This window comes from Symphalangus syndactylus, chromosome 10 (assembly GCF_028878055.3).
Source record: "Symphalangus syndactylus isolate Jambi chromosome 10, NHGRI_mSymSyn1-v2.1_pri, whole genome shotgun sequence".
NCBI classification, from domain to species: domain Eukaryota; kingdom Metazoa; phylum Chordata; class Mammalia; order Primates; family Hylobatidae; genus Symphalangus; species Symphalangus syndactylus.
Window position 1 is genome coordinate 12,752,993 of NC_072432.2, and position 26,644 is coordinate 12,779,636.

General features: G+C 44.4%; 1 protein-coding gene across 11 annotated transcripts in view; it reads right to left on the reverse strand.

The window, feature by feature from the left end:
- Nucleotides 1–26,644, reverse strand: part of SFMBT2 (Scm like with four mbt domains 2) — a 282,187-nt gene that overhangs the window by 222,943 nt on the left and 32,600 nt on the right. For all 11 annotated transcript variants that reach the window (XR_010113794.1, XM_055296462.2, XM_063610030.1 and 8 more), the window contains one exon: nucleotides 2,003–2,153. Coding sequence is in view for 10 of the 11 variants with exons in the window: in XM_055296462.2 (XP_055152437.1) it covers nucleotides 2,003–2,102 (100 nt within the window). In the remaining variant the exon portion in view is untranslated. The remainder of the gene's footprint in view (nucleotides 1–2,002; nucleotides 2,154–26,644) is intronic.

Below are 26,644 nucleotides of genomic sequence, written 5' to 3' on the forward strand. Positions count from 1 at the left end.
GGGCTTAATGCATGGACTCCCCCAGCCAAGGATATAATGAGTTCTCGCTCTCCCACTTGCCATCCATGGAACCACCCTTAACGAAATGTCAGTACAAATCATTTTCCTGACACCAGATTATCATTAACGAGTTTCAGAAACTACTTAAGTTAGAGAGATACACTGCAACTGTGTGCACATGGAAAGGTAATACACAGTTGGTGTTTAAACAGTTTTGAAAACATATCACGAGAAATAACTCAGTAATGGACACTGGATGTGTGCAGATGATATACTACAAAAATACCCTGAAAGCTCAGGAACTCCAAAATTTGAAAAATAACTTCACTCAGCAAACATAGGAAAGACTTTTTTAAAAAGGTAAATCTGTACTTAAATAAAGTAGAATAATTAGGATGAACTTTCAGCCTATACAACTATGCCTTCTCAGAAAATAATTTCCATGTTTCCAGGGAGGAACAATGATCCAGCTCTACTTGCAGGAGAAGTTTTCTCACATCTGGTTTATGTGTAGAAAAATCTGAAAGAGGGACAAATGAGCCGATTTGGAAACAGATGCTAACACCTTTCAATACAGTAAGGCCTTCACTCATGTGAGGGTTTTCCAGGTTTTCTTCCATATAAAGATATAATTTTATAAACTTAATCTAATAAATTCAATGATATGGAGCAACCTGTAATCTGTCATTGACTAGTCTCACCAAAATGTGAAGACAAACTTTGTGACTTCTTTGGACCATGGTCAAGTGACCTGCTGACTTAATGAGCAACATTTTTTACAAGAATTCACCATAGCTAATGTTTACAATTCAGAGAACTAAACTGTCCGTAAGTAATTTGCTGGTATGTATAAACAATGCAACCCTTTTTTTTTTTAAAAGGTATCCTTTTTAAATAAACTCTTTATTGTGTAAGTATTTAGAAAAAGATACATGTATGTACTTATAACTAGTTAAATAATTAAAATCCAATCAAGGCTGGGTGTGGTGAATCACACTTATAATCTCAGCACTTTGGGAGGCCAAGGCAGGAGGATCACTTGAGCCTAGTAGTTCAAGACAAGCCTGGACAACACAGTGAGACCCCATCTCCACAAAAAATTTAAAAGTCAGCAGGCACAGTGGGGCACACCTGTAGTCCCAGCTATTATGGAGGCTGAGGTGGGAGGATCACTTGGGCCCAAGAGGTCAAGGCTGCAGTGAGCCATGATTGCACCACCACACTCCAGCCTGGGCAACAGGCGAGATCCTGTCTCAAAACATACATACATACATACATACATACATACATACGTACGTACGTACGTACATACATACATACATACATACACACATACATTTGAATCGAAGGCTGTGTTTGAGTCAGAGGAGGGAGCTCTTCTGTTTTTCAGATTTCTGGAAGGGAGATGCACATGACCTCACTTCCTTCCACATTGTATGCTTTTCTGACAGATGTGCTCAACATATTAGATGCTGTGTCATCAGCATCTACTATGTAGGCAGATCTGGATGTCCTGTCTCTGTCTCTCCAGCGCTTAGGAGGGAATTCTTTTTCCTAACCTCCCTTGCTGTGGCAGAAACATGCAACTAACTTCTTGTCAAGGGGTTCTGAGCAAAAATGGCATTTGTCTCTTGTGAGCCAGAGCAGGTGATTGCCGGTCTAAGACCTCCAACCCTGCTCTTCTCACTCATGACAAACCCTGCAGGATGGTGCACAATGACTCCGTGGAAGAGTGATTTATAGACATTTTCTGCCCAGGCCACTGAGATTTTGAAGTGATGTGTTGCTGCACTATAACCTGGTCCTCTCTGTCTAGTATTCAAAACAAGAATTTTGACCCAAATTTTAGAGCTCCTATATCCTTATGAATAGGACTTCAAATCCCAGGAACCAGACAGTATGTGAGATCTACAAATGCTGTCCCATTGTTTCCTCAATATTTTCAGGAAGATATTGATCAATTCATCAAAAATCCAGATGAATCTAGAAAACAAAATCCTACCAGAATCAAGGTCTCCATTTCCATTAGCTGAGCCGAGACACTTTTCCAAGGGTGAAGATGAAGGGTCTTGCATATTGGAAGCTGACAAAGTGCTCTCCATGCCTGATGAGCAAGTGTCTCTTCTCTTAATTCATCCTGCAGAAAAAATTACCTAAGAGCAATCAAAAAAAAAAAAAAAATCAGAGCAGTTTAATCATATTGATTATATTCACTTATTTTTAATTTTTTTAAAAAAAAACCTTATTAGTGTCACTACCATTTCATTATAACTTTCAAGATGCAACGTAATGTTGATAAAAGAAAATACCAGGAATAAGTATTCTAGTACACTTAGGCCAGGTGCAGTGGCTCATGCCTGTAATCCCAGCACTTTGGGAGACCGAGGTGGGTGGATCGCTTGAGGTCAGGAGTTCGAGACCACCCTGGCCAACATGGTGAAACCCTGTCTCTACTGAAAATACAAAAATGAGTCAGGAGTGGTGGCATGCACCTGCAATTACAGCTACTTGGGAGGCTGAGGCAGGAGAATCGCTTGAACCTGGGAGGCAGAGATTGCAGTGAGCTGAGATCACACCACTGCACTCCAGCCTGGGCGACAGAGTGAGGCTTTGTCTCAAAAAAAAAAATTAACTAGTTAGTTAAAAAGACTAATGAGTACATCTCTACACAGGTCAACAAGGTCAACAATAAAGGTCTCAGCATAGCAAAACCATCCGTGTTCTACAGGTCATTATTACCACTAAGATGGACACATATTTCACCAACAGAAACTTGCATTTCAGTCCTCGATCCACCATGGCAACATAGGGTAAGACACTCCCCGCACCTTGAAGCTATATAGCAGCAACCTCCACCCCCCCTACACACAACCTCAGCATCCCACACGCAGGTACTGCAACACGCAGTGCCCTGCCTCAGGAAGAAGTCCTCACATGTTACACATGATCTGTTATCAAAACCAGTTAAAGTATCAATATTTGTCAATAATGTGCTTTTTCACAAAGTAGAAATGGAAACAAGACTTTCCCTATGTTAGCACTGCTATTCCCCACTTGCCTTCTAGTAAGACTGCTGGAAAAAGCAGCAACATTACAGCTGGTTCCCACAGAATCCTACTCTCCAGCTCCTTTATGTCAGGGCCCAGGAGACACTGGGAGTAATCATAACCAATGAGCAGCCATACCTGGCTCTGATGCTCAGACACAGCCCACATGGTGTTTTTAAACCACCACGGCCACATGGTGTTTCTCTCATTCATTCAGTGTTCTCTTTTATTTCACACATAGAGAGAAGCTTAAATCAGCCAACAGGCAAGTAGAGATGAAGAAACAAAAGAATATAATGCACCTGCATCTACCAATGGGCTATTTTGTGACTCACATACTGGTAAAATATCTTTTAAAAAACATTCAGAGGTTTTGTCAAAATTGAAGGTTCATGCCAGGTGCAGTGGGTAGCCTATCTGCACCTGTCATCCCAGCTACTGGAGAGGCTGAGGCAGGAGGATCATTTGAGCTCAGGAGTTCATGGTCAGCCTGGGCAATATCCTGAGACCCCTATCTCTAATTAAACAAAAAAAAGAAGGTTCATGAAAGAACGTGTTACTCATGTGTGCAATGGTAGAGAAAAAGCTGGAAACTCATGCCAGGAATAAGTAGGAAGAGACAGGAAATGCACCAGGTACATAGCACTGAAATTTAATTCAACGTGCATTGAACTATCCACCTGTTGTATTTAACGTACTATACCAGACACTGTGGAGAGGACAGGAAGCTATTTCTCAATCACAGTACAAAGAAAGAAAACACCTGTTTCAGAGTATGAACTATAAAACTATCTGCAGTGGGTCGGCAAACAGCAATCTAGGCATTTTGCTACTACAAAGATAAGTTCATGACTAAGCCAAGGGAACGACAGTGCAACAGAGAAGCCTCCTGTCAATGAGAGATTATCGCTCCCTAACTTTCTCAGCATAGGGCCTTAGGTTTTCTGAGGCAAAAATGAGCGCACAAGGTTTGAGGCGTAGAAGTCAGCATCAGTGATACAAGTAACTTAAACCAGGAATTTCCTGATTTAAAGTGTGAGAGCTATGGGTAAAATGCAGTGTACTAGGTCCTAAACAGTTTCTTCAGCTTGTTTTAAAATCACAGAAAGGCTGGGCGTGGTAGCTCATGCCTGAAATCCCAGCACTTTGGGAGGCTGAGGCAGGCAGATCATCTGAGGTCGGGAGTTCGAGACCAGCCTGACCAATATGGTGAAACCCTGTCTCTACTAAAAATACAAAAATTAGCCAGGCGTGGTGGCACATGTGTGTAATCCCAGCTACTCGGGAGGCTGAGACAGGAGAATCACTTGAACCCGGGAGGCAGAGGTTGCGGTGAGCTGAGATCGCGCCATTGCACTCCAGCCTAGGCAACAAGAGCGAAACTCCACCTCAAAAAAAAAAAAAAAAATCACAGAAAGTACAAGTAAGTACCATCCCTGAAGAGCCATGGACACAACGAGCTCACTGTGGCACTGTCTGGGGCACCTCAGAGGAAGCATGTGAACACAATCTCAACCATGGCCCTCTGGACGCATAAATCTAAGGCAGCTAGTGTAAGAAAATATGGTATATACAGAAATGACCTGAACCAAAATACAAACTGAGCTTGCTTCGTTCATAATGAAAATGAAATTTTTTAAATAGTGAAATCCTTTTTTAATAGTTTTTAATAATGAAAATAAAGGTTTTTTAATAAAAAAAAATGAAGTTATCTTATATCCCCAGTGAATCATCTGCAATGTAATGAGCTTAGTTTCCGAAAGCTTAGCTGGAATTGACACTAAATGAAGGAAACTTTTAACAGCTGGAGGGGTTCTAAGATTTATGTTGTTGTTGTTAACGGAGGACATTGGTAAACTGAGCAATTTACTATGGAGGCTGCTACGCTTTACCCTGTGGGTATCAGTTTGCTAAAAGAACCCTCCGAATGATGGACACAGCTGCATTCTTCTAAGAGCAATCCTTCCAGATTCCTGTGATGATAGGGACACAAAAATCTGGACATAGGAACTACCTCTTTCACAACAATCAACCCACTGCATTGGCAGGCACAGAACTAAACATCACCTAACACTGAACTGACCTACTCACACCTCGTCTCAGAAGGTTCCAGAGATTTGCTCCCATGAGCTGCACACAGCAGAGGAAAGGCTGCCTGCCAGGGGCACTCTAAGGTCTTCTGCGCTATACCTGGGGCTTAACAGTGGGTAGCAGGACCCCCAGTTCACCTGGATTGCCCCTAGCAGGTAGGGAGCGAGCGCTGAGGCGCTCTGTAAACAAACTACTTGTTGATAAGCAAGTGTGTCCATGCAACCAAATACCCAAGCGTCCACTGAGAATGTTCAGAGGGTACCTGGAACATTACAAAGGGTAAGACACGCACCCTCCACCCCTCACCCCTACCCCATGTAAGGACGTGCAGTTATGAGATGACAGGATCACGTGGTCACTGAGGAAGAGACACAGCATCCACCGACTCCAGAAGCCACAGGTGGCATGGGCTTGGAGAGCGGAGGGCGGCAGCCCACTGTGGAAAGCTCTGGCTCTCCCAGCTCTCCCTCCAGTGATCCCTCAGGGAAAATACTGGGAATGTGGAGGGGAGAAGGGTGTGCAACTGAAGGAAAAAGGTAGGAACTGAAACACTTGGAGAAAACAAAGGTAAACCAGGGAAGAAAAAGGGAGGAGAAAATACCAGAATGTATCCAGGAGAAAGGGGCCTTGAAGGCATATGACAGAGCCCCAAAAACGATGATCATAACAAAACGCACAGCTCCATGAAAAGAAGCTTAGAGTTAGGGACACAGGAGTACAGCCACGGAAAGGGCACACAGAGAACACCCAAATGAGCTAAGGCAGGGAGGGATTCCAGTACCAAAACCCCTCTCCTGGCCAGGTGCGGTGGCTCATGCCTGTAATCCCAGCACTTTGGGAGGCCGAGGCGGGCGGATCACGAGGTCAGGAGATCAAGACCATTCTGGCAAACACGGTGAAACCCCGTCTCTGCTAAAAATGCAAAAAAAATTAGCCGGGCATGGTGGCGGGCACCTGTAGTCCCAGCTACTCAGGAGGCTGAGGCAGGAGAATGGCGTGAACCCGGGAGGCGGAGCTTGTAGTGAGCCGAGATTGCACCACTGCACTCCAGCCTGGGCGACAGAGCGAGACTCCATCTCAAAAAAAAAAAGAAAGAGGGCCGGGCGCGGTGGCTCACGCTTGTAATCCCAGCACTTTGGGAGGCCGAGGTGGGCGGATCACGAGGTCAGGAGATCGAGACCACGGTGAAACCCCGTCTCTACTAAAAATACAAAAAATTAGCCGGGTGTGGTGGCGGGCGCTTGTAGTCCCAGCTACTCGGGAGGCTGAGGCAGGAGAATGGCGTGAACCCGGGAGGCGGAGCTTGCAGTGAGCTGAGATCGCGCCACTGTGCTCCAGCCTGGGCGACAGAGCGAGACTCCGTCTCAAAAAAAAAAAAAAAAAAAAGAAAGATCCTCTCCTTACAAGCTCTCAGATTTCAAACTTTCATAGATAAGAGCAAAACCACAATCCAGGAAAAAATAATAAAAAGCGAGCAGTGTTTCACAATCCACATTTCAGCCTGGCCATCGGAGGTCCTGGCTCACGCTCACGGATGGCTTCCCTGTGCTGTGTGTATGTGTGTATTTTGTGGGTATGTGCTTACTTTTGAGACGTTTAAAGAACACAATTAACTCCATCTTGTCCAGTATGTGCAAAAGCAATAGTAGTGTCCTAGTGAGAAGAGACAGAAGCTTATGGTGGGGAAAAAATTAAAATTCTGCGTATGTGGGCCCAGCATGGTGGCTCACAATCCCAGCGCTTTGGGAGGCCAGGTGGGCGGATTACCTGAGGCCAGGTGTTTGAGACCAGCCTGGCCAATGCGGTGAAACCCGTCTCTTCTAAAAATACAAAAATTAGCTGGGCATGGTGGTGGGCACCTGTAATCCCAGCTATTTGGGAGGCTGAGGCACAGGAATTGCTTGAAACCAGGAGGCAGAGGTTGCAATAAGCTGAGATCATATCACTGCATTCCAGCCTAGGAGTCAGAGCAAAAAAAAAAAAAAAATTCTGTGTATGTGTACCCACTGGTCAGTGGTTAGGTCATTTGGAGTTAAAATGAACAGACTTCTCGGCAGTCTTGGGAACCTAAACCTACTGGTAAGAGGAGGAGCTTCTGTCGCTCCAAATAGAAGAAATGGAAGTGTTAGCATGGTAAGCATGCATTTACGATTATTTTATTCTACCAACACTTATGGTGATTACTAAGTACGTAATAAACATGCACTTATTTAATCCTCGTAAGAACTCTAGGATGTAGGTTACATTACTGTTCCCATCTTACAGATAAGCAACCTAAAGGATGAAGTCACTTGCTCAGCATCACACAGCCGTTAGTGGTGGAGCTGGGATTTGAACCCACACAACTGGCTCCAGAACCCATGCCCTAACCAGTCAATTACAGTTCCCTTTCCCCCATTATCCACATTTCCCATAATGCAGCTATGACTTTTATATTTTTTCTTAAATCATCGATTTTTAATAACTGAGCACCTATTATGGGGAAGGGGTAATGAAAAGAAATAATACTAAACTAGGGAGTGGTGGGGACCCCACACAGTGTCATCTGCCCTGCGGGCACTCAACACTCCTAGGCATGGATCATTTTTTTCCAAATTAATTCCTCCTGAAAAGCTTCCCTCAAGAGCTTATAGTAAACTTTTCTTGGCAAATTCTAAGACACATACAACTTTAAACTAATGCCAGACAGATAAGTGCTGATACCATGCAATTTTCTTGTGTATGTAGTAAGGGAACATCTGATTTATTTATGCCAGACACCATGTTGGGCACTGGGGACAGACATATAAATACCAGTGGCTGCCAGCAAGGACAAGTGGCTGCTAAAAGCAAGTCTGTCCATCCAACCGCACACACAACCACCACCAAGTCCACCAAGAATGCACCTGGAATCCCACAAAGGACAAGATGTAAATATCAACAAGGATAGGAAGGCGAGCTTGGGTGGGCCGGGGGGTGCATCAAAGTGGAACAGAAAATTAGGAGAGGCTCAAGAGGAAATGCCCAGAGGAGCCGAGGATAAGAGGAAACCAAAGGGGGATGGGCATGGTGGCTCACGTCTGTAATCCCAGCACGTTGGGAGGCTAAAGCAAGCAGATCACTTGAGGCCAGGAGTTTGAGACCAGCCTGGCCAGCATGGCGAAACACTGTCTCTACTAAAAACACAAAACACACACACACACAAAATTAGCTGGGTATGGTCGTGTGCACCTGTAATCCCAGCTACTCAGGAGGCTGAGGCAGGAGAATCGCTTGAACCTGGGAGGTGGAGGCTGCAGTGAGTTGAGATGGCTCCCACTGCACTCTAGCCTGGATGACAGAGCAACTCTGTTTCAAAAAAAAAAAAAAAAAGAGGAAATCAAAGGAGCAAATAGAAGCACAGCCTTCAGAGACTCAGGAAGGTAGAAAAGTCATTAAACATGGAGGTACCAGCAGCAAACAGCATGGCAGACCCTTGGGAAAAAGTCTAAGATGCCTCAAGGGAGAGAGTGGGAGACAGGACTGTGCAGCAAGTGGCTTCACGCCCATTCATCCCCAAATATGTACTGATCCCCCATTCCGTGTCAGGCACTGTTCTAGGCATGGGAAGGCATCTGTAACAAAACAAAACAAAATTCTTGCCCTGGTAGAGATCTCATCCTAATTGGGAGAAAGAGCCAATGGAGTTGTTTTTTTTAATTAGTAGATGATATAGCCTGTTAGATGGTGATAAATGCTATAGGGAAAAATGAAGCAGAAAAGATCAGGCAAACAAATAAGAATGATAATTATTATTATTATTATTATTATTATAGAGTTTTGTTCTTGTTCCCCTAGGCTAGAGTGCAATGGCGTAATCTTGGCTCACTGCAACCTCCACTTCCCAGGTTCAAGCAATTCTCCTGCCTCAGTCTCCCGAGTAGCTGGGATTACAGGTGTGCCTGACCATACCCAGCTAATTTTTTTTTTTTTTTTTTGTATTTTAGTAAAGACGGAATTTCGCCATGTTGGCCAGGCTGGTCTCGAACTCCTGGCCTCAAGTGATCTGCCCGTCTCTGGCTCCCAAAGTGCTGGGATTATAGGCATGAGCCACCACACCTGGCTAGAAGGATGATAATTATTTAGGTGACAGTCAGGCAAGACCTCAGAAAGTGATATCTGAACAAAGACTTGGGGTGAGAACAGAGAGGCAGGCTGAGCCCAGGTGAAAAGAGAATGTTTGCTACAGTAAGGGCCCGAGCCCTGCGTGTCACTCTGCAGATGGAGTGGACGTGGCAGGGTGTTGTTCCAGGAAGTGAAATGATCAGGTTTGTTTCGGAAGAAGCACTCAGGGAGCTGTGGGCGAGACGGGTGAATGGAAACAGACTAAAAACACGGAAGTGCAGGCCAGGGTCTGAACTAAGACAGTGGAGAAGAAATGAAGGGAACAGGTCCAAGAAGTATTTGAGAGGCCCCATCAACAGAACGCCGTAGAAATTATGCTAACAAAATGCAATCTTTTCACAGCACACAGTCACAGTTCCTAGAATAAATTACTTCACTTTCCACAGCAACTAATGGAACCTATGCAGTGTCTGTAGAAACAGATAATTCTTGGGGAAACCTATCAAATATGAGAATAATAACCCACATCAAAGAAATTTCTATTTACATTCAATGGGATTTTTTGGGGGGGGTGAGAGGGGCAAATCTTGGTGATAACAACTGCTCCACCCATAAGCTTTGCAAAATAGAAACAGGATATTTTTAAAAAGCCTTTTCCTAACTACAACACCCTAACCTCCCAAAAAGGCTACTATTAAAAGAAAGCGTATTTCCTTTTGTTTCTTAAGCTATATGTAATTTCAAGAACAAAGTAAAAGTGTCTATTAATTAAAGTAACAGTTTTTTCCAAAGACAATATAAAAAAGGTTCAGAAGACTGGGCTTATAAAAGGTAACTTCCTGTTTTACACAATACACTTTGTGGTTTTGTACAAAGTTAACTCTACTATAATTGGCTCCCTTTGTCTCTGTTGGACAACAGAATTCTAGTACTGGAACTTCTTACAAGAGTTATCTTGGACCAGTGAAAAGAAAAGAGAGCTTGCAGAGTGAGGGAGTAACAAGGCCGCTATGTAGCTGTGTGACATAAGCAAATTACTTAACCTCTCTGTTCCTCGAATTTCTCATCAGTTCAATCAGACGGCTTGATGAGGTGCAATCACCCTTTTCGAATCTAAAATTTTATCAGTCCAGGTGTTATTACGATTCATTGTACATTTTCTGCATTCAGATTATCCCTTTATGTTTGAAACAAATTTAATACAATAAGCATCCTCCCCTCTCAACCCTATTTTTCCTTCTTTCATTTGAGGTATAGTCAAAGAATAGAGTAATGCTAGTACAGGTTAAGCAAAGCCTTCTTAGGAAGAACACAAGTGAGGAAGAACACGCATTAGATATTACTCTTCAACTAGCCAGACATAACTGGGGGCTCATTATCTATGTTGAATGCATCTAGGCCAGCACTGCCTAATCTATAGCTGCTTGGTCCAGTACAGTAACCACTAGCCACATGTGGCTACTGTGCACTGGAAACGTATCTAGTACTGTTGAGGACCTGAATTTTAATTTTAATGATCTTGAATTGAACTAGGCACATGTGGGTAGAAGGTGGGCAGCCCAGCAAGACCACTGCACTGGAGAGCCGTATTTGAGAGCTTGGAACATGTCCTAAACAACCATCAATTCTTGGCTCTCTTAAAAGTTTTAAGGTAATAATGTCAAGCTAGTTAAAACTTATGAATTTTTAAATCTAAGAAACTTCAAAAGGAGACTTAACAGTTTCCCCCTAATATTCCACAAATGATTCATGGCAAACTTCCTAACACAGCATAGGTTTTTATTAAATCAGCTGCATTTTTATATCAATGGAAAATGTCAAAGGAGAAACATCTTAGAAACTATTAGGTGTGTCATACAAAGACTATCTGCTTTTTTCATTCATTTATTAATTCAAGAAAATCATTCCACCTAAAAAATGTAGTCATGTACCAAGTTTTTCTATAAAGAAAAAAAAAGTCCATGAATGTAGCTATTAATAAATCAGTTAAATGTCAGTGGCTTATAGACACTTATTAAAAGGGGAAAAGTTTGCTCAAGTCTTATGACTCCTCATTCTCCATTTGCCTCTAACCAGACACTACAGAACGGTAATCTAAGACTGTAAAATTTAAATGCATCAAATCAATCATTTTAAATAGAACTCAAGGCCAGGTGTGTTGGCTCATGCCTGTAATCCCAGCACTTTGGGAGGCTGACGCGAAGGATCACCTGAGGTCAGGAGTTCGAGACCAGCCTGACCAACATGGTGAAACCCTGTCTCCACTAAAAATACAAAAATTAGCAGGGCTTGGTGGCGCGTGTCTGTAATCCCAGCTACTTGAGAGGCTGAGGCAGGAGAATCACTTGAACCTGGGAGGCTAAGGTTGCAGTGAGCTGAGATTGCACCATCGCACTCCAGCCTGGGCAACAGAGTGAGACTCTGATTCAGTCAATCAATCAATCAATCAATCAATAAAACTGAAGAGTGACAATACGAAGACCAAAAAGAAAGCCACTGAAAGAGTAGCACAGTGGCCGGGCGCAGTGGCTCACGCCTGTAATCCCAGCACTTTGGAAGGCCAAGGCGGGTGGATCACAAGGTCAGGAGTTTGAGACCAGCCTGACCAACATGGTGAAACCCTGTCTTTATTAAAAATAGAAAAATTAGCCGGGCATGGTGGCACGCGCGTATAATCCCAGCTACTCGGGAAGCTGAGGCAGGAGAATCACTTGAACCCAGCAGGTGGAGGTTGTGGTGAGCCAAGATCACACTACTGCACTCCAGCCTGGGCAACAGAGCAAGACTCCGTCTCAAAAAAAAAAAAAAAAAAAAAAAAAGAGTAGCAGAGTGAAAGCTCACATGACGCTGGAGGGCAATGGCAGGGCCACTGGAAGACTTCCCCTACGTCCACCCAGGTGGCTGCAAAATTGATTCACTTTGGCAAACGACGTGTCCCACTTTGACTTTTTCAACAACATTTAGTTTTTTCCTTCCTATAAGAGATAGACATGCTCTTGGTAGAAATCTTGAAAAGTAACATTATGAAGAAATTAAAATCACTTGTAATTCTAATACTCAGTGATAATCAATTTGTTGTTTCTATAGTATCTCCTCCTGACAGTTTCTCTGTGGATTTTGTTGTTGTTGTTGTTTAGTTCATATAGAATTGGGAATTCTAATCCATTTTTCATTTTGCATTACACAGAGGGAATTTCTCGTGTCATTAAGATTCTCTGAAAACATGACTTGAAATGGTTGGATAATTTTTATTATAAAATGAATAAGGTCATGTATTTACCATGCCTCTGCTGCCGCCCATTAAAGCTGTTTATATTATTTTTTCACCATGATAAGTAGCACTCTAGTCACGACTCTCAGTCAGAAATCCTATATCTCTGATGTCTCCTTAATGTAGAATCCAAGAAGTTAAATTATAGGATCAAATAATTCCCTCCCTCTATTATACAGAGGGCCTCTTGTCTGCTTCCCTCTTAGCGTCTGGCTCCTGACGAAGAAACACACCCTCCAATAGATTCCTAAGAAAGGATTTATGTGGAAACTCTAGATGGGTGGCATGTCTTTAACCTATTCTATTTCACCACTAGTTTAGGTGGGTAGAGAATTCTATGCTGGGCCAGGCACAGTGGCACATGTCTGTAATCTCAGCACTTTGGGAGGCCGAGGTGGGTGGATTACCTGAGGTCAGGAGTTTGAGACCAGTCTGGCCAACATAATGAAACCTCATCTCTACTAAAAATACAAAAGCTAGCCTGGCATGGTGGCACGCACCTGTAATCCCAGCTACTTGGGAGGCTGAGGCAGGAGACTTCCTTGAACCCGGGAGGCGGAGGCTGCAGTGAGCCGAGATCACTGCACTCCAGCCTGGGTGATGGAAAAAAAAAAAAAAAAGAATTCTACGTTGGAAAAACATCCTCCCTCAGAATCTTGACGGCTTCCCTCCATGGCCGTCTGGCTTCCATCGTTGAGGTGTCTGATGCTGTCCTAATTAGGGGACTTTTTGACATTCTGAAATCTCACAATAATGTGCCTGGTGGCATCCTATGGGTGAGTGACTTCTTTCAAGATTGAAATTCAGGTTCTTCAGCTCTAGGATATTTTATTGAATTACTGCTAATTTCCTCATCTCCATTTTCTCTTTCATTCTAAGAGTCATTCAAATGCTAGACTTCTTTAATTTCCTTAATTTTCCCCTTTACCTTCTATCACTTTATTTTGTTTATCCACCATCTGGGATATTTCCTCAACTTTCTCTCTGACCCTTCCATTGAGTTTTACATTTTAATGTATAAAAGGTTTTTTTTTTTAATGCTTGTAATAGTCTCCGTTTTCATCCTATCCTGTTTTTGTTATGTGGATGTAAAATTTTCTATTATATTCCTGAGGCTATGAATGTTTTTTAGATTTTCTTCTCCCCTTCATAGACGTTATCTTTCTCTCTGTTAGTTCTGGTGTCTACTTTTATATTACTGCTTCTCTTAGTAGTCAAGTCATTCTTAGATGTTTGCTGATGTTGCAGAGTAGGAAATTAAAACGCTGACTGGGCCGGGTGCGGTGGCTCACATGTGTAATCCCAGCACTTTGGGAGGCCAAGGCAGGAGGATCAGCTGAAGTTAGGAGTTCGAGACCAGCCTGGCCAACATGGTGAAATCCTGCCTCTACTAAAAGTACAAACACTAGCCAGGTGTGGTGGTAGGCACCTGTAATTCCAGCTACTAGGGAGGCTGAAGCAGGAGAATTGCTTGAACCCAGGAGATGGAGGTTGCAGTGAGCCAAGATTGCGCCACTGCACTACAGCCTGGGCGACAGAGTGAGAGACTGTCTCAAACAAAACAAAACAAAAGGCTGACTGGTATCTCTGAGTACATAGTGGAGGTTGTTAAATAGGGAAATCAATGTATAGACATCTGCCGGGTCATCCAGGGAGGAAACCCCAACGTTAGTGAATTTAAGACTTTTCTCTTAGTTTGGGCAAATTACACAGAACAGGACTCCTCATTTTCCAGTACATAAATGCTTACAGTTTCCCGCCCACTGTCACTGATGTAGAATCCGGCATCCCAAACAGACACAATCAGTTTCTTCCCCAATATTAGGCAAATTTGGCTAGAAGAAAGATCTCCCTCTTAAATTCAAAGCAATAAAGATAAGTCCAGTTCCAATTTCAGATTTCCAGTTATAAGAGTCAATAAATTCTCTCCTTCCCTTATGCTAATTCTAATATAGCATTTTCCACTTTGATTTTGTCTTATTAGACACAAGAAATGTAAAACTATCATTGTGCATATACACCATGGAATCCTATGCAGCCATAAAAAAGGATGAATTCATGTCCTTTGTAGGGACATGGATGAAGCTGGAAACCATCATTCTGAGCAAACTATCACAAAGACAGAAAACCAAACACCGCATGTTCTCACTCATAGGTGGGAATTGAATAATGAGAACACATGGACACAAGGTGGGGAGCATCACACACCAGGGCCTGTCTTGGGGAGGGGAGGAGGGGGGAGGGATAGCATTAGGAGATATACCTAATGTAAATGACGAGTTAATGGGTGCAGCACACCAACATGGCACATGTATACATATGTAACAAACCTGCACATTGTGCACATGTACCCTAGAACTTAAAGTATAATAAAAATAAAAAATAAAATAAAATAAACTATCATTGTGCAATTGGAGTCATCCAAACTCAAGTGAAAAAGTGAAACTTTAAACTGTGATAACAAAGCTACGTAAGCATTAGAAATCATTCTCATCTCCATTCATCAAGGCAGGCCCCCCAAGGCTCACTGCTGAGGAAGGATCACTACAGTGAAAGCCACCAATGACTCAGACCTTCCAAACTGATCTGCCTTCAAGAGGTCCAAGAAAATGGCATTTGTGCCAAGTAATAACATACTCAATTTCAGGCTTGCCACTCTGCAAAGGGAAAGGGCTTGTGGTTGTTTCCTGTTTTTTTTTTTTTTTTTAATGACTCAGAAAAGATAATATTCTCCCAATCAAAATAAAATATGAAGGTCTAAGCGAAAAGCTTGCGAAATTCCAGACATGCTGTAGCCACCCTTGGAAATCTAGCACGTCTAAATCACAGAGAAAGCTGTCTCATTTCACACTCCAGGAATTTCAAAATGAGCACAGGCATCTATGCTGAGACCTTTCAAAATATTTCAATCAAAATGGAAAAGTCTCAAAGGATCCTGAAAAGAGGTACCACCAAATTTTGAGGCGAATCTTGGTCTCTGAAAATCACTGCTTCCATGTTCCTAAGAAGCAGCATACAAACAACAGCCCAGAATCGCAGCAATACCGGGAAGAACCACATCTGTAAATGGCTTTGAAGATGAAAAGCGGTGTTAAGTGCCAAGCGCTATTACCAACGCGAGCTTTCTTCTATTTATACTCGCCCTGTCATCCGGGTCACTCTGCTAATAATACCTGACTAAGTACATCTCTCCCCCACTCTCACCAGCCAACTCACAGCCTTTCTAAGAAGAGACAAGCCCTGCCTCATCCCATCATCAAGTGAGATGAGCTGATTGTTTGGGGCAGAAGTTCACCTTGCCATCCACCATATGCTCAGAGCTTGATTTACCTTGATTAGGACAGCAATTTACTCACCATTTTTCAACCAGGCTTACATTGGTTTTCACTCAAAAGAGATTGAAATCTGACACAAATTGCTGCCCTGGCATAAGAAATGCTAATTTTTTAAATCAGATTCATGCCTCAATACTAGGAAATAAGATCTATTGGGGATAATAGGCACTCGAGGAGTAAATACCTCCTATTCACACAATAACATTCGGTGTCTTCTAATTCATGGGTTTCACTGTCACCTCTTAACCTCCCAATCAAACAGCATATATTGCCCAAGAGCATAAAATGAACAAATCAGTTGTTCAAAAATGGGCATGTGCAAAATGAGAAAAACAAGAGGCTTCCAAGTTAGTTGCTCAGGAGAAGAAAATAATCAAAGTGCACCATCTTGAAAGTCAGTTTATTTACTCTTTGCCAACAAATTATTTATTTACTATAAATAAGGATGAAGTTTTACAATACCCAATTAAATACTGCTACGCAACAGGTCTTTGCATCAAGGTACTTCTTGTAGCAGAAATTTATACCCAAGCCACAAAGGTCATTCCCATCCCTAGCTAAGCAGAAGACGGAGTTTGGTCATAGGGCCTTTTTTTTTTTAATTTTTGTGGGTACATGGTGTAAATGGGGCCTTATTTAAAATGCAGCAGTTTTACAATTAGCAGATGTAGTCACACTGGGTTCAAACCTGTTGGACAAACCCTACATACAGGATTTCTCTGTCCCTTATAAATATTAAAAGGAATAAATTAAAGCATCCCCCCAGGTTTGTAAAAAGAGCTAAGTAAACCTTATATTCCCCAGTAGATTTGTGTATTGCATTACATACAAATGCAGATAAGTCATTTTAAGTAGATCATGTATTGTCCATGCCGTCATGAGACTCAAAAAGTAAAGAAACTTACAAGGAAGGCTTCTGTAAGCCAGACATGCATGGATAATGCCTAATTAGGGCATAATTTTCTGGGTGGATTTTACGAATTGATGACTTCAAGCCAAACAAATGCACAGCAATGATGCCTGAGAGGTGCCACAAAGTCCAAAATACCAAAAGAAGTTATTCTCCCACTGTCAACCAAAATACCAATAACGAAGAGATGAAGAGTTCCAACACCGTGAAGATATCAGCCAGCGGGAAACCCTCGCCTGTGGAGCCCTGCATTCTAGCCGGAGATTCCTACAACTGGAGTGCACAGATATCTCCTATCCACCAAGTTTTCTGGGTTTTTTTTTTTGAGACGGAGTCTCGCTCTGTCACCCAGGCTGGAGTGCAGTGGCGTGATCTTGGTTCACTGCAATCTCCGCCTCCTGGGTTCAAGCGAGTCTCCTGCCTCAGCATCCCAAGTAGCTGGGATTACAGATGCCCACCACCACGCCCAGTTAATTTTTTATTTTTAGTAGAGATGGGGCTTCACCATGTTGGCCAGGCTGGTCTTGAACTCCTGACCTCAAATGATCCGCCTGCCTCAGCCTCCCAAAGTGCTGGGATTACAGGCGTGAGCCACTGCGCCCAGCCTATCCACCAAATTTTATAAATTACATCATTTAAGTGCATGAAGGAAGTTTATTAGAGTCTGCCTGAAAATCATTATGCAAAGTAAATAAAAACACCCTCACTTACTATGGTCAGTAAAGAACTTGGAAAACGTGCAGGACTCGGCAGGAGGCCCGTGTCCATATGGTAACGTCTTATCAGGCACCAGAATGTGCTCCTGGCCTTTAAGTGCCCCAAGCAACACTGTCCTCAGCTGCAAAAAGAAGGGACTGTCCTGGAAGCTTCCTCACTCTCATCTCCCACTCAAGCATGTCAGGGAAGGTAAGTTTCCACTCACCTTCCTTGTTAAAACCAAGAGGATGTGGTAGGAGGAAATAATAGAGCATCCATTAGGATGGAACAGAGACTGAAAGAAGGGAATAGTCACCATGGTCTGAGCCAGATCACAAAAGCTTTCATCGAAAAGGTGGATCTGAGCCAGGTCTGGAGAAAACTGCAATGTTTGACAAGCCGGAGGAACGGGAGGCTCCTCCAGGCTAAGGGGCAGGCAGGGTGAGCTCAGCCTCTCTGGTCCCAAAGCCTGCACTGGGAAATGGGCAGGAGAATCTGACAAATATGTAGTGGCCAGTTGACACGTGGCCCTGAGTGCCCAGCTGGCTATTCAAAGACCTAATCTCATCACTTGTATAAGGCCACTGAAGTTCACGGCGGCAGAGGGAGGAAGAGGGAAAGAAGATGTTCTGCATTTTCCAGCTCTCTGGAAAGCGTACAGCATAGTTCAGTCAGTTTTAAAGGCAACGAATGACAAGGACCAAATCCCAAGCTTCGCCGTAAACACTGTCTGTTTCTGTACAAGGCCATCTCCTTCTCCAAGCAGCAGCGTAGAGGGCTGTGATGGTTCTCTCTCATTCCAGGGTTGGCTATCTTTCAATAATTGTCTCACAGAGGGTGGATTAGGGAGAAGGCGAGAAGAGAAAAAAACGCCAAATTGCTCCACAGCTGTCGGCTTCTATGAAGTTGATGGTATCCAGCGGTTGGCATCTCCTCACCTAAAGGCAGGGGGCACAGGCTTGGCAAGGATTAGCTCCTCCAGGGCGTCAGGCCTCCCAGGCTCTTGAAAGCTGTCAGCTTCAACAGCAAACCCTGGCAGCTGCATTTGGCCAAACTTCTTTTCCTTTTAATTAGCACCGGGACATGAGAATGTTTCTCAGAAGAGCCTGCCTGGCTTGGGGCCTCCTCTGCTGCCTCCTCCACTCAGTTAGAAAAGCCCTCTCCTTGGAAAGTCTCAAGGATCTCACCTGCCACAGAGCAAACATCTCAAAAAGCATCCCCTCCGGTCAGGCGTGGTGGCTCACGCCTGTAATCCCAGCAGTTTAGGAGGCCAAGGCAGGCAGATTACCTGAGGTCAGGAGTTCAAGACCAGCCTGGCCAACATGGTGAAACCCCGTCTCTACTAAAAATACAAAAATTAGCCAGGCATGGTGGCACATGCCTGTAATCTCAGATACTTGGGAGGCTGAGGCAGGAGAATTGCTTGAGCCCGGGAAATGGAGGTTGCAATGAGCCGAGATCGTGCCACTGCACTCTAGCCTAGCCAACAGAGCAAGACTCTGTCATAAAAAAAAAAATAAAAATAAAAAGCATCCCCTCCAAAAAGAGCCCGAGTGGTAAGTCTCTCAAGCACACACCTTTTTACGCACTTGGGACCTTAAAAGGCTCCTTTTCATTAGGTCAATGGGAAAATTAAGGCTGAGGCTGCAAGTGAGATGAGGAAAGACCAAACATGTAGAATACAGACTACACCTCTCAACCATGACATTCATGTTGACTTTCTCTGAGCAAATACATCCAGGTCAAAGGACACACCAGGATTCAACTCACAGCTTCCAGCACACGGAGCTGGAGGAGTGATCTTACACTTCCTGTTTGTTTATAAATATAATATGTACTACAAAAGAACAATTATGATTAAAGTATCTCCACAGGCAGATAAAGTTTAACTTAGGGAACTAAAACCAACGATGAAAGTAATTGACAAAAGGAGGCTGCCCAGAAAGTAAACGTTGCCCTCTGATGTCCTCATGCATATTCATGAACTCTGTCCTCTGGTTCAGACATCCACAGGGTGATGGGCTCAGGATCAACCAGATCTTTCTCCCCAAAACCTCCTTCCAAAGACTCCTCTTTCCCACTTCTCTGTGCTTAGGAAGGTGAACTCAGTCTCTTCCTGCAGGTATAAACGCAAACGCTACCATAATCCAAGCTAAATTTTGGCAGTGTGCAGTGTGCTTTTCGTTCTATGCCCGTGACTTTTTCTGTGGCTAACTCCACAGCGCGCCATTCCATGGGACATTTCTCCACGCGTTCCACACAGCCATGCATCTCATTCCAACGGAATACCAACTGCAGGCTATTTAGAACGGTCTCCTACGAATGTCTGTCTTTAATTGAAGAACTGCAACCTAAGCCACGTACCAATTGGTACCATTTATATCCAGTGACAGATATAATGCAGACAGGAGACGGAGAGCTCTTGCATTGCCAGGGAGTAGTTCTGTTTGGTACACAGGCAAGATGGTGACTACTGAGTATATAACATATATATAAAAAAAAAAAAAAAAAAAGCCTACCTGGAAAGAAATGTCCTTTCCAATCTGGAGACGGGAAAAAATAAAAGTGACTCCAAACACAAATGCTTCCTCTGCAGTTGTGAAGTGTGTACCTTGTAAAAGAGTCAGAGAGATTCTTCTCTAATAAAAAGATAGTATATTTGTCCCAACACCAAAAGCTTAAGTAAACATGTCTTCCACCTTTTAAAGCAGGTTTTTAAACTATGCTTGTGCCTAGCAAATATTCTATTCTGCCATCCATTGCAAGAAAAATCAAATATAGAGGAGGGTGAAGATGAAAGGGATTAGCCGGGGTCACACCAAAAGCCCTAAACCAGAAATGGGGTTTCTGAATTCCCAGGACTTGGTTCACTCCAACCATCAAACTATGGTTTATTTATAATACCCCAAATTTAGTGCACTTTCTAAAAATAACACCAACTGTGAAAATTCAGCCACTTCAATTTGGCAAAATTTGACTTTTTCCCTGGTCCATTAAAAGAAGTACAGTTAATTTCCACCCATATAGAGCAAGAGCCTTTGATTCTCCACCTTCGTAGTCCCAGGCCAACAGTACCAGGGAAGGGGTCTACAAGCAGCTGGCTAGACTGAGGAGGCACAAAACTGTGTGTACCTGGGACTCGCAAAAAGAGCAGCTGTGGTGTCGGTCTTCAGTTTTCTACATGAAAAGGAAATAATCCAATAAAAGACCAAAAACCGAAGTTCACTCTAAAATGTCCTCATCAGTGGCCAACACTGTTTAGAAGAAAAATTCTAGCTCTCTTTCCCCCAGCTTTGAATAGCGTCTTTTTCATTTCTACCAAAGGCTTTTATTTAAAACATAGTCTTACCTACGTTCAGGGGGAGAAAACTGATTTATATTAAAACCAATTATTTTCTAATCAAGATGAAATTTCAGAAATTCAACACTTTTCAAATCTTAAATGGTCAATTCATACGACAGTAAACAACACTGTGTCTAGCTGAGCATGTGCACTTACACATTTAAAAACAGTAACGTAAGCTTCATTGAAAAGCTCTGCTCTCCCACAGCCATCTGAACGAAATCCAAAAAGAGAAGGATCTAGTCTTACTCCATTTCAAAATTAACTGCTAAACACAAACCCTATTAGAATGACCCTGTATAACCTCTCCAAAGACTCAATCAATCTCCTTATCAATAAAATAAATATAACAGCCCCACTTATAAAAATTAAATAAGTGAATGGTTTAAAGTGCTAGGCAAGACCAGGCATGGTGGCTCACGCCTGGAATCCCAGCACTTTGGGAGGCTGAGGCGGGAGGATCACTTGAGGTCAGGAGTTCAACACCACCCTGGCCAACATGGTGAAACCCCATCTCCACTAAAAACATAAAATTAGCTGGGCATGGCCTGTAGTCCCAGCTACTTGGGAGGCTGAGGTGGGAGAATTGCTTGAACCCAGGAGCCAGAGGTTGTAATGAGCCTAGATCGCAGCACTGCACTGCAGCCTGGATGACAGAGCCAAAGTCCGTCTCAAAATAAGTAAATAAATAAAAATAAATAAAGTGCTACACAAGTATCTCACACACAGTAGTAAGCAATCAAGAGGTTACAATCTTAAAACAATGTGTAAGACTAGGATTTCAAGTCTAGATCTCTCTCTTGCTGGCTGGCGCTCTGGGCAAGTAACTCAAGCTCTCTAATGCCTGTCTCCTCTGTAAAAGGAGGACGACAAAACTCTTCTAAAATAGATGAAATATAAATATGAAGCAATAAGAAGAGTCACTGGCCAACAGCAGATATTTAAATAAGCAGCTGTTTTTTTATTTTTAAAAGTATTTGAAGGACTGGATTGGAATGCTCCTAACACAAAGAAATGATACATGCTTGAGGTGATGGATCCCAATGACCCTGATTTGATCATTCCACACTGTATGCTTGTATCAAAATATCACATGCACCCCACAGATATGTATGATTAGTATGTATCCGTAAAAGCTTCTTAAACATCTAAAAATATTTTTAAAATAAAGAGTATTTGGAGTAAACAGGTAATTTCACATCAGATTAATTCACAATCCTTTCACTGTGAAATCTCTAGACCTACAATCCAAATGTCCCATTCCTTGTAGGTGCTCATTTAAGTTATATTTAAAACAAGACCTTGTAAGAACCTAGAGTTGGAATTTCACACTCTTGTATCACACCTTAAAGTGATTCAGTTCATATATTAGTGTTGATTGAAATGGAGGGGATAAAAAACAACTTGCCAAGTTTGGCAGAAAGCAGGGAAGGCATACCTTAATATCTGTTTATAAGATATTAAGGTATCTTAAAATCTGTTTATAAGATTATCGCTTTTGCTTTTTAAAATTTACTACAGGCCAACCAGATGGGAAGTGTTAAGGTGGCATCTTTTCATCAGCACAGTGATAAACTGATCATGCAAAACCAATCCTGAAGGATTTTACTTGGAAACCTTACATGAATCATGTGACACATTCTTTCTTACACTAAAAGTTCTAAGCAGACTATCTTCCCTTCCTTACAACACAGTCTTGTAAACATCTTATTTACACTTGACTTAAACACAGCCAACACTTGTTTTAGCCAACAAGAGTATTTTTCTTAGGAATTGTCCCAGAAATTTTTAGTCTAACAAAAAGAGGAAGTACTGCCCAGCGGCCAAACCCGAACCCCAGGAACGGAAAACCTTGAACTTCAGAGTGGACGCTCACACTCACTTGCTGGCTACCAGAAGGCTGCAATCATCATCCATATCATAAACATGGACCCATGAGGTCCAAGCATCCTCCCATCTGGAATGTTGGGGTACACTGTGCTATCTGGAAGAGTCTCTTTGAGCCTGGAAATTATTAGAACATGACATCAGGTGTTTCCTCACAGCTTGTATTTAAAGGCACACTGCTCTAACCCAGTCCATACCTTTATGAGGTTATGTGGGAAGGCCACATATGTATAAGCCTCCATCTTCTCTAACCTTCGCCTTTTCCAGAGCACAAATAAAAACATGACCCCATGTGGAGCTTACCTCACTTAACAACAGCACTTTACTCTGCAGCAGGGACCCACAGCTCAGCTGCTGCCCTCACAAGCATGGTTGCACATGGATGTCACCTAAGGCCAGTCATGTTTTCATCATCCTTTAGGGGAATATGAGTATGAAAGATGAATCTCTTGGGCCTATCTGCATAGATGTACTGAATCACAGATGTATTTTTCCCAGATAGAAGCATAGTGATCTTTGAGTGACATTCCAGGCCAGCACCTTTATTTTGTAGATAAGAAGGTTGAGGCTGAGAAAGATGACTCACTTGTCCTAGATCCCACAGCTGAACAGAACCATCTCCACCTAGACACTAGGCCCTATTCCCCCCCCCACCCCCTCTCTCTCTGTCAGGGATCTTCCTTACCAGCTAGTGTTAACAGATCCTGGATCATCAAACTGAATACACACATTGACTTCCTGGTTTGTTGTGACGCATAATTTCCCAACATCTTTTTTTTTTTATTTGTATGATAGGGGCAATAAGTTGCTGCTGAGGCAACATAGATATAAGAATGGTTAGAAAAACCCCAAAATGCATCCTGAATTACAGGTCCCAATGCCATTTTGGTACAAAAACCTTTATGAGTTCTTACTTTAGGGCAGGGTAAAATTTCCTTCTGACCACTGCAACCATGAACCTCAAAAGTTCAGAGTAATAAAATATAAAGAGAGAAATGTCCAACCCTAGTATACGAGAACTGTAGGTCATTCAAATCCCACAGTGAACTATTTTTGTTCAAATTATTAAAAAAAAAAAAAAAGAAAGAAAACTCTGATAATCTGACAAAAATTTTTAGGCATAAGTGTAGGGCCTGGAGAGAGTAAATTTCCTTTATGGACTTCTTAGATCCCAAAAGCATCCTGTATCAATTAAATGGAACCTCATTTTCTTACTGCTCAAAGCAATGCTTCCATCACTCACTATTTCTTCTCAAATGTGGGAGTCCTTTGGGGGCAGTGGTTTAAAAAAAAATGCCACCTTATCTAGAGTGGGCAGCAATGGAAAAATGGATAAATGTTTAGTACTCCCAGGAAAGCTTTATGATGAAAACAAAACAAGGAAGAGTCAGGAACCTTTTCTGGCTTTTTTAAAGTCTTGACTTTTAAGTCAAGAATCGTGAAGCCAGTTATTATAACACGCAATGTTTAAAAAAATAGTCTATAATGTCTGCAAGAACACAGGAAGAGGAAAAACTCTGCGATGTATTACTCCCATCATTACTGAAACGCATCGCCAGCAGGACCTGCTGTTTGAGGTTCAGGATGGATGTATCCCAATGGGAAGTGGGAAACAGTTCCCACCTCAGCAGGCCTCTACGGGCACTTCTACAGCAACACACATCAAAACAGAGTGGTTGACCACTCTCTATTCCAGGACGGGGGCTGCGAGACCCCTAGCCACAGGGCAGTGTTCTGCACTGGCCCAAGAATGGGTCCTGCAAGCAGTAAACTCTTTGGTGGGGACCTGGAGGGTTGGGGGAGGGGGGGAAGTGCGTGTGTGTCTCCCACTCTCTTGCAGGCAGGCAGCTTGGTCCCAGCAAGAGCAAAGATAAGATCTGAGACAGTATTTATCTATGGAAGGGAGAAAGCAGAGTGTGTGCAAATTTAATGCTTAGTAGGGAAAAAGTAGGAGACCTCCTATCTCCAGGGAGGGCCTAGGGAACAATTCCTTCTGAGCAACAAGGCCTCTCCCCTCCCCCACCCCACTTACCCGCTCAACTCCCTCCCCACCCCCACCAGCCTCCCCAGGAAAACGAGGCCACATTTAAGCCTGTTTTCTCCTTTTCTCCGACCTGGTGGAACATGGGTCCATTCCCTTGGTGTAGACACGCTAGTAGGTCTCCCAGTTCCCTTCTCCACGGTGCAAGAGTGGAGTGGGGACGGAGAGTGGTGGGCAGCGGCAACCAAGCCAGATCCAAGAGGGGTCGGCCTTCTCTAAATTGGTTTCCCACCAATGGCCTCGGATCAGCCGCGGCTGTGCTGCGGGAGCCCTCAGGACGCGGCTGGGGTTGGCGCGCGGGGCCCCGGAACCCCAAACCCGGCTAGGTTCGGCAAGGTTCAGGGAAACAAGGTAGAGAAGGCTGGGGTGAGCGAGAAGTCGGGCGGCCGATCGTCAGGGCCACGAGCCTCGCCTTGCCTTCTTGGAATCCCACCCAACTTTAAAAGCCCAAAGATGCTGAAAATTCCGAAAGCGAAACTGCGAGCTGGTCTCCAGAAGTTTGGGAACGGTCTCCCAGTCTTTCCAGGGTCGTCCCGGGATTCTCGAAAACCACAAACGCCATCAACCACGAGCACCGGTGTCCGTGGCTATTGCCCCGCATGGTCCCCATTCACGTCCCCGGGAACTCCCTCGGCTTTTCGTGCATCCAGGTCCCCAGCCCCAGCTACTGGTGCGCCCCGAGCCCCTAGGTGCCAGAGCGGTGGTCGGCCGGGTTCCTGCCCTGTCTCGCCTCCTCCCTCCTCCCCACCAGAAGGAAAAACTTGGGCCCTTCGAGAATCCTGTGGAATGTTCTTTGTAATCAACTGTACATCCGCTTCCACGGCACGGCCTCGTGCAAAATCGCAGGTTTCGGGGCGTTGGAGTAAATTGTGCGCTTGTCAGCGGCGACGTCAGGAGGACAAGGGGAGGGGTTCGCCGCTGAAATTGCAGCTTCGCAGCACAGAGCCATTTTAGGCTGCTCCCCACCTCGCGGGGCCCACGGGAAAGCTGGCCCCAGGAGGGCGCGCCCAAGCGCAGGCTGGAGGAGCCACACGGACGCGTCCTGGCCGGCGCGTCGCCATGGTTCAGCCTCGCTGCCCAGGTGGGAGGGGTCGCCTGCCGCGGGGTCTCCAAGCCAGTGCCGCTTGCTCCCGGCCCCCACCCACTGACAGCACGGCGTCCGAGTGACCCTGTCTAACCTCGTTCTGCGCTCCTGCAAACCACGTTGCTGCGCTAACTACAGACCTGGCCAACATGTCTTTGTAACCGTATCATTTAAAAATGCTTCCAGGCACCTGGCCGCTGCCAGATCAGGTTCGCGGGCCCGGAGGAGGTCCTCCCACCTGCCCCCGCCAGCCCCGGGGACCGTGCGCCGCCGCCGTGTGGCCCCCGCCCACGAGGTCCCTCAGGCAGGAACCGCTGAGCGACCTCTGTTCAGCGGCCGCGTCCTGGCCACGGGCGACCCCTGTCGGGAACCCTGTTCCCGGCTAAGCTGCGTTCCCGCATTCCGGTGGCTCTCACTCGAGCTCGCATTTGCTGGTTTTCCCTCCGGCTCCTCTGCCTGACCCCGATTTTGTCTCCAAACTCCACTCCCAGATCCTCCCCGCCCCGGAACGCCGACCTTTCCCCCGCACTTCGCCGCCCGCTCACATCCCCGGGCGACTGCCCGGCCTCCATGCCCGCCAAGACAAGAAGACGCCCCTCTCCGATGCGCCGAGAGGGTTCCTAAGCAAAGCAAGGGACAGTTTCTTCCCCAAACGCTGTCCCCATCCCCCACCTTCCCTAGAGCGCTAAACCCAAAAGTAAGGAAGGCAATCCCTCGCCCCGACCCTACGTGCCTGTCTGCCCAGATCCGCGCGCTCCCGCCCTTCTGCCCCACACCACCACCACCACCACCACCACCACCACCATCACTTTGATCTTCTCCAAGCTTCGGTCCCGGTCCCCCACCTCCCACCCCA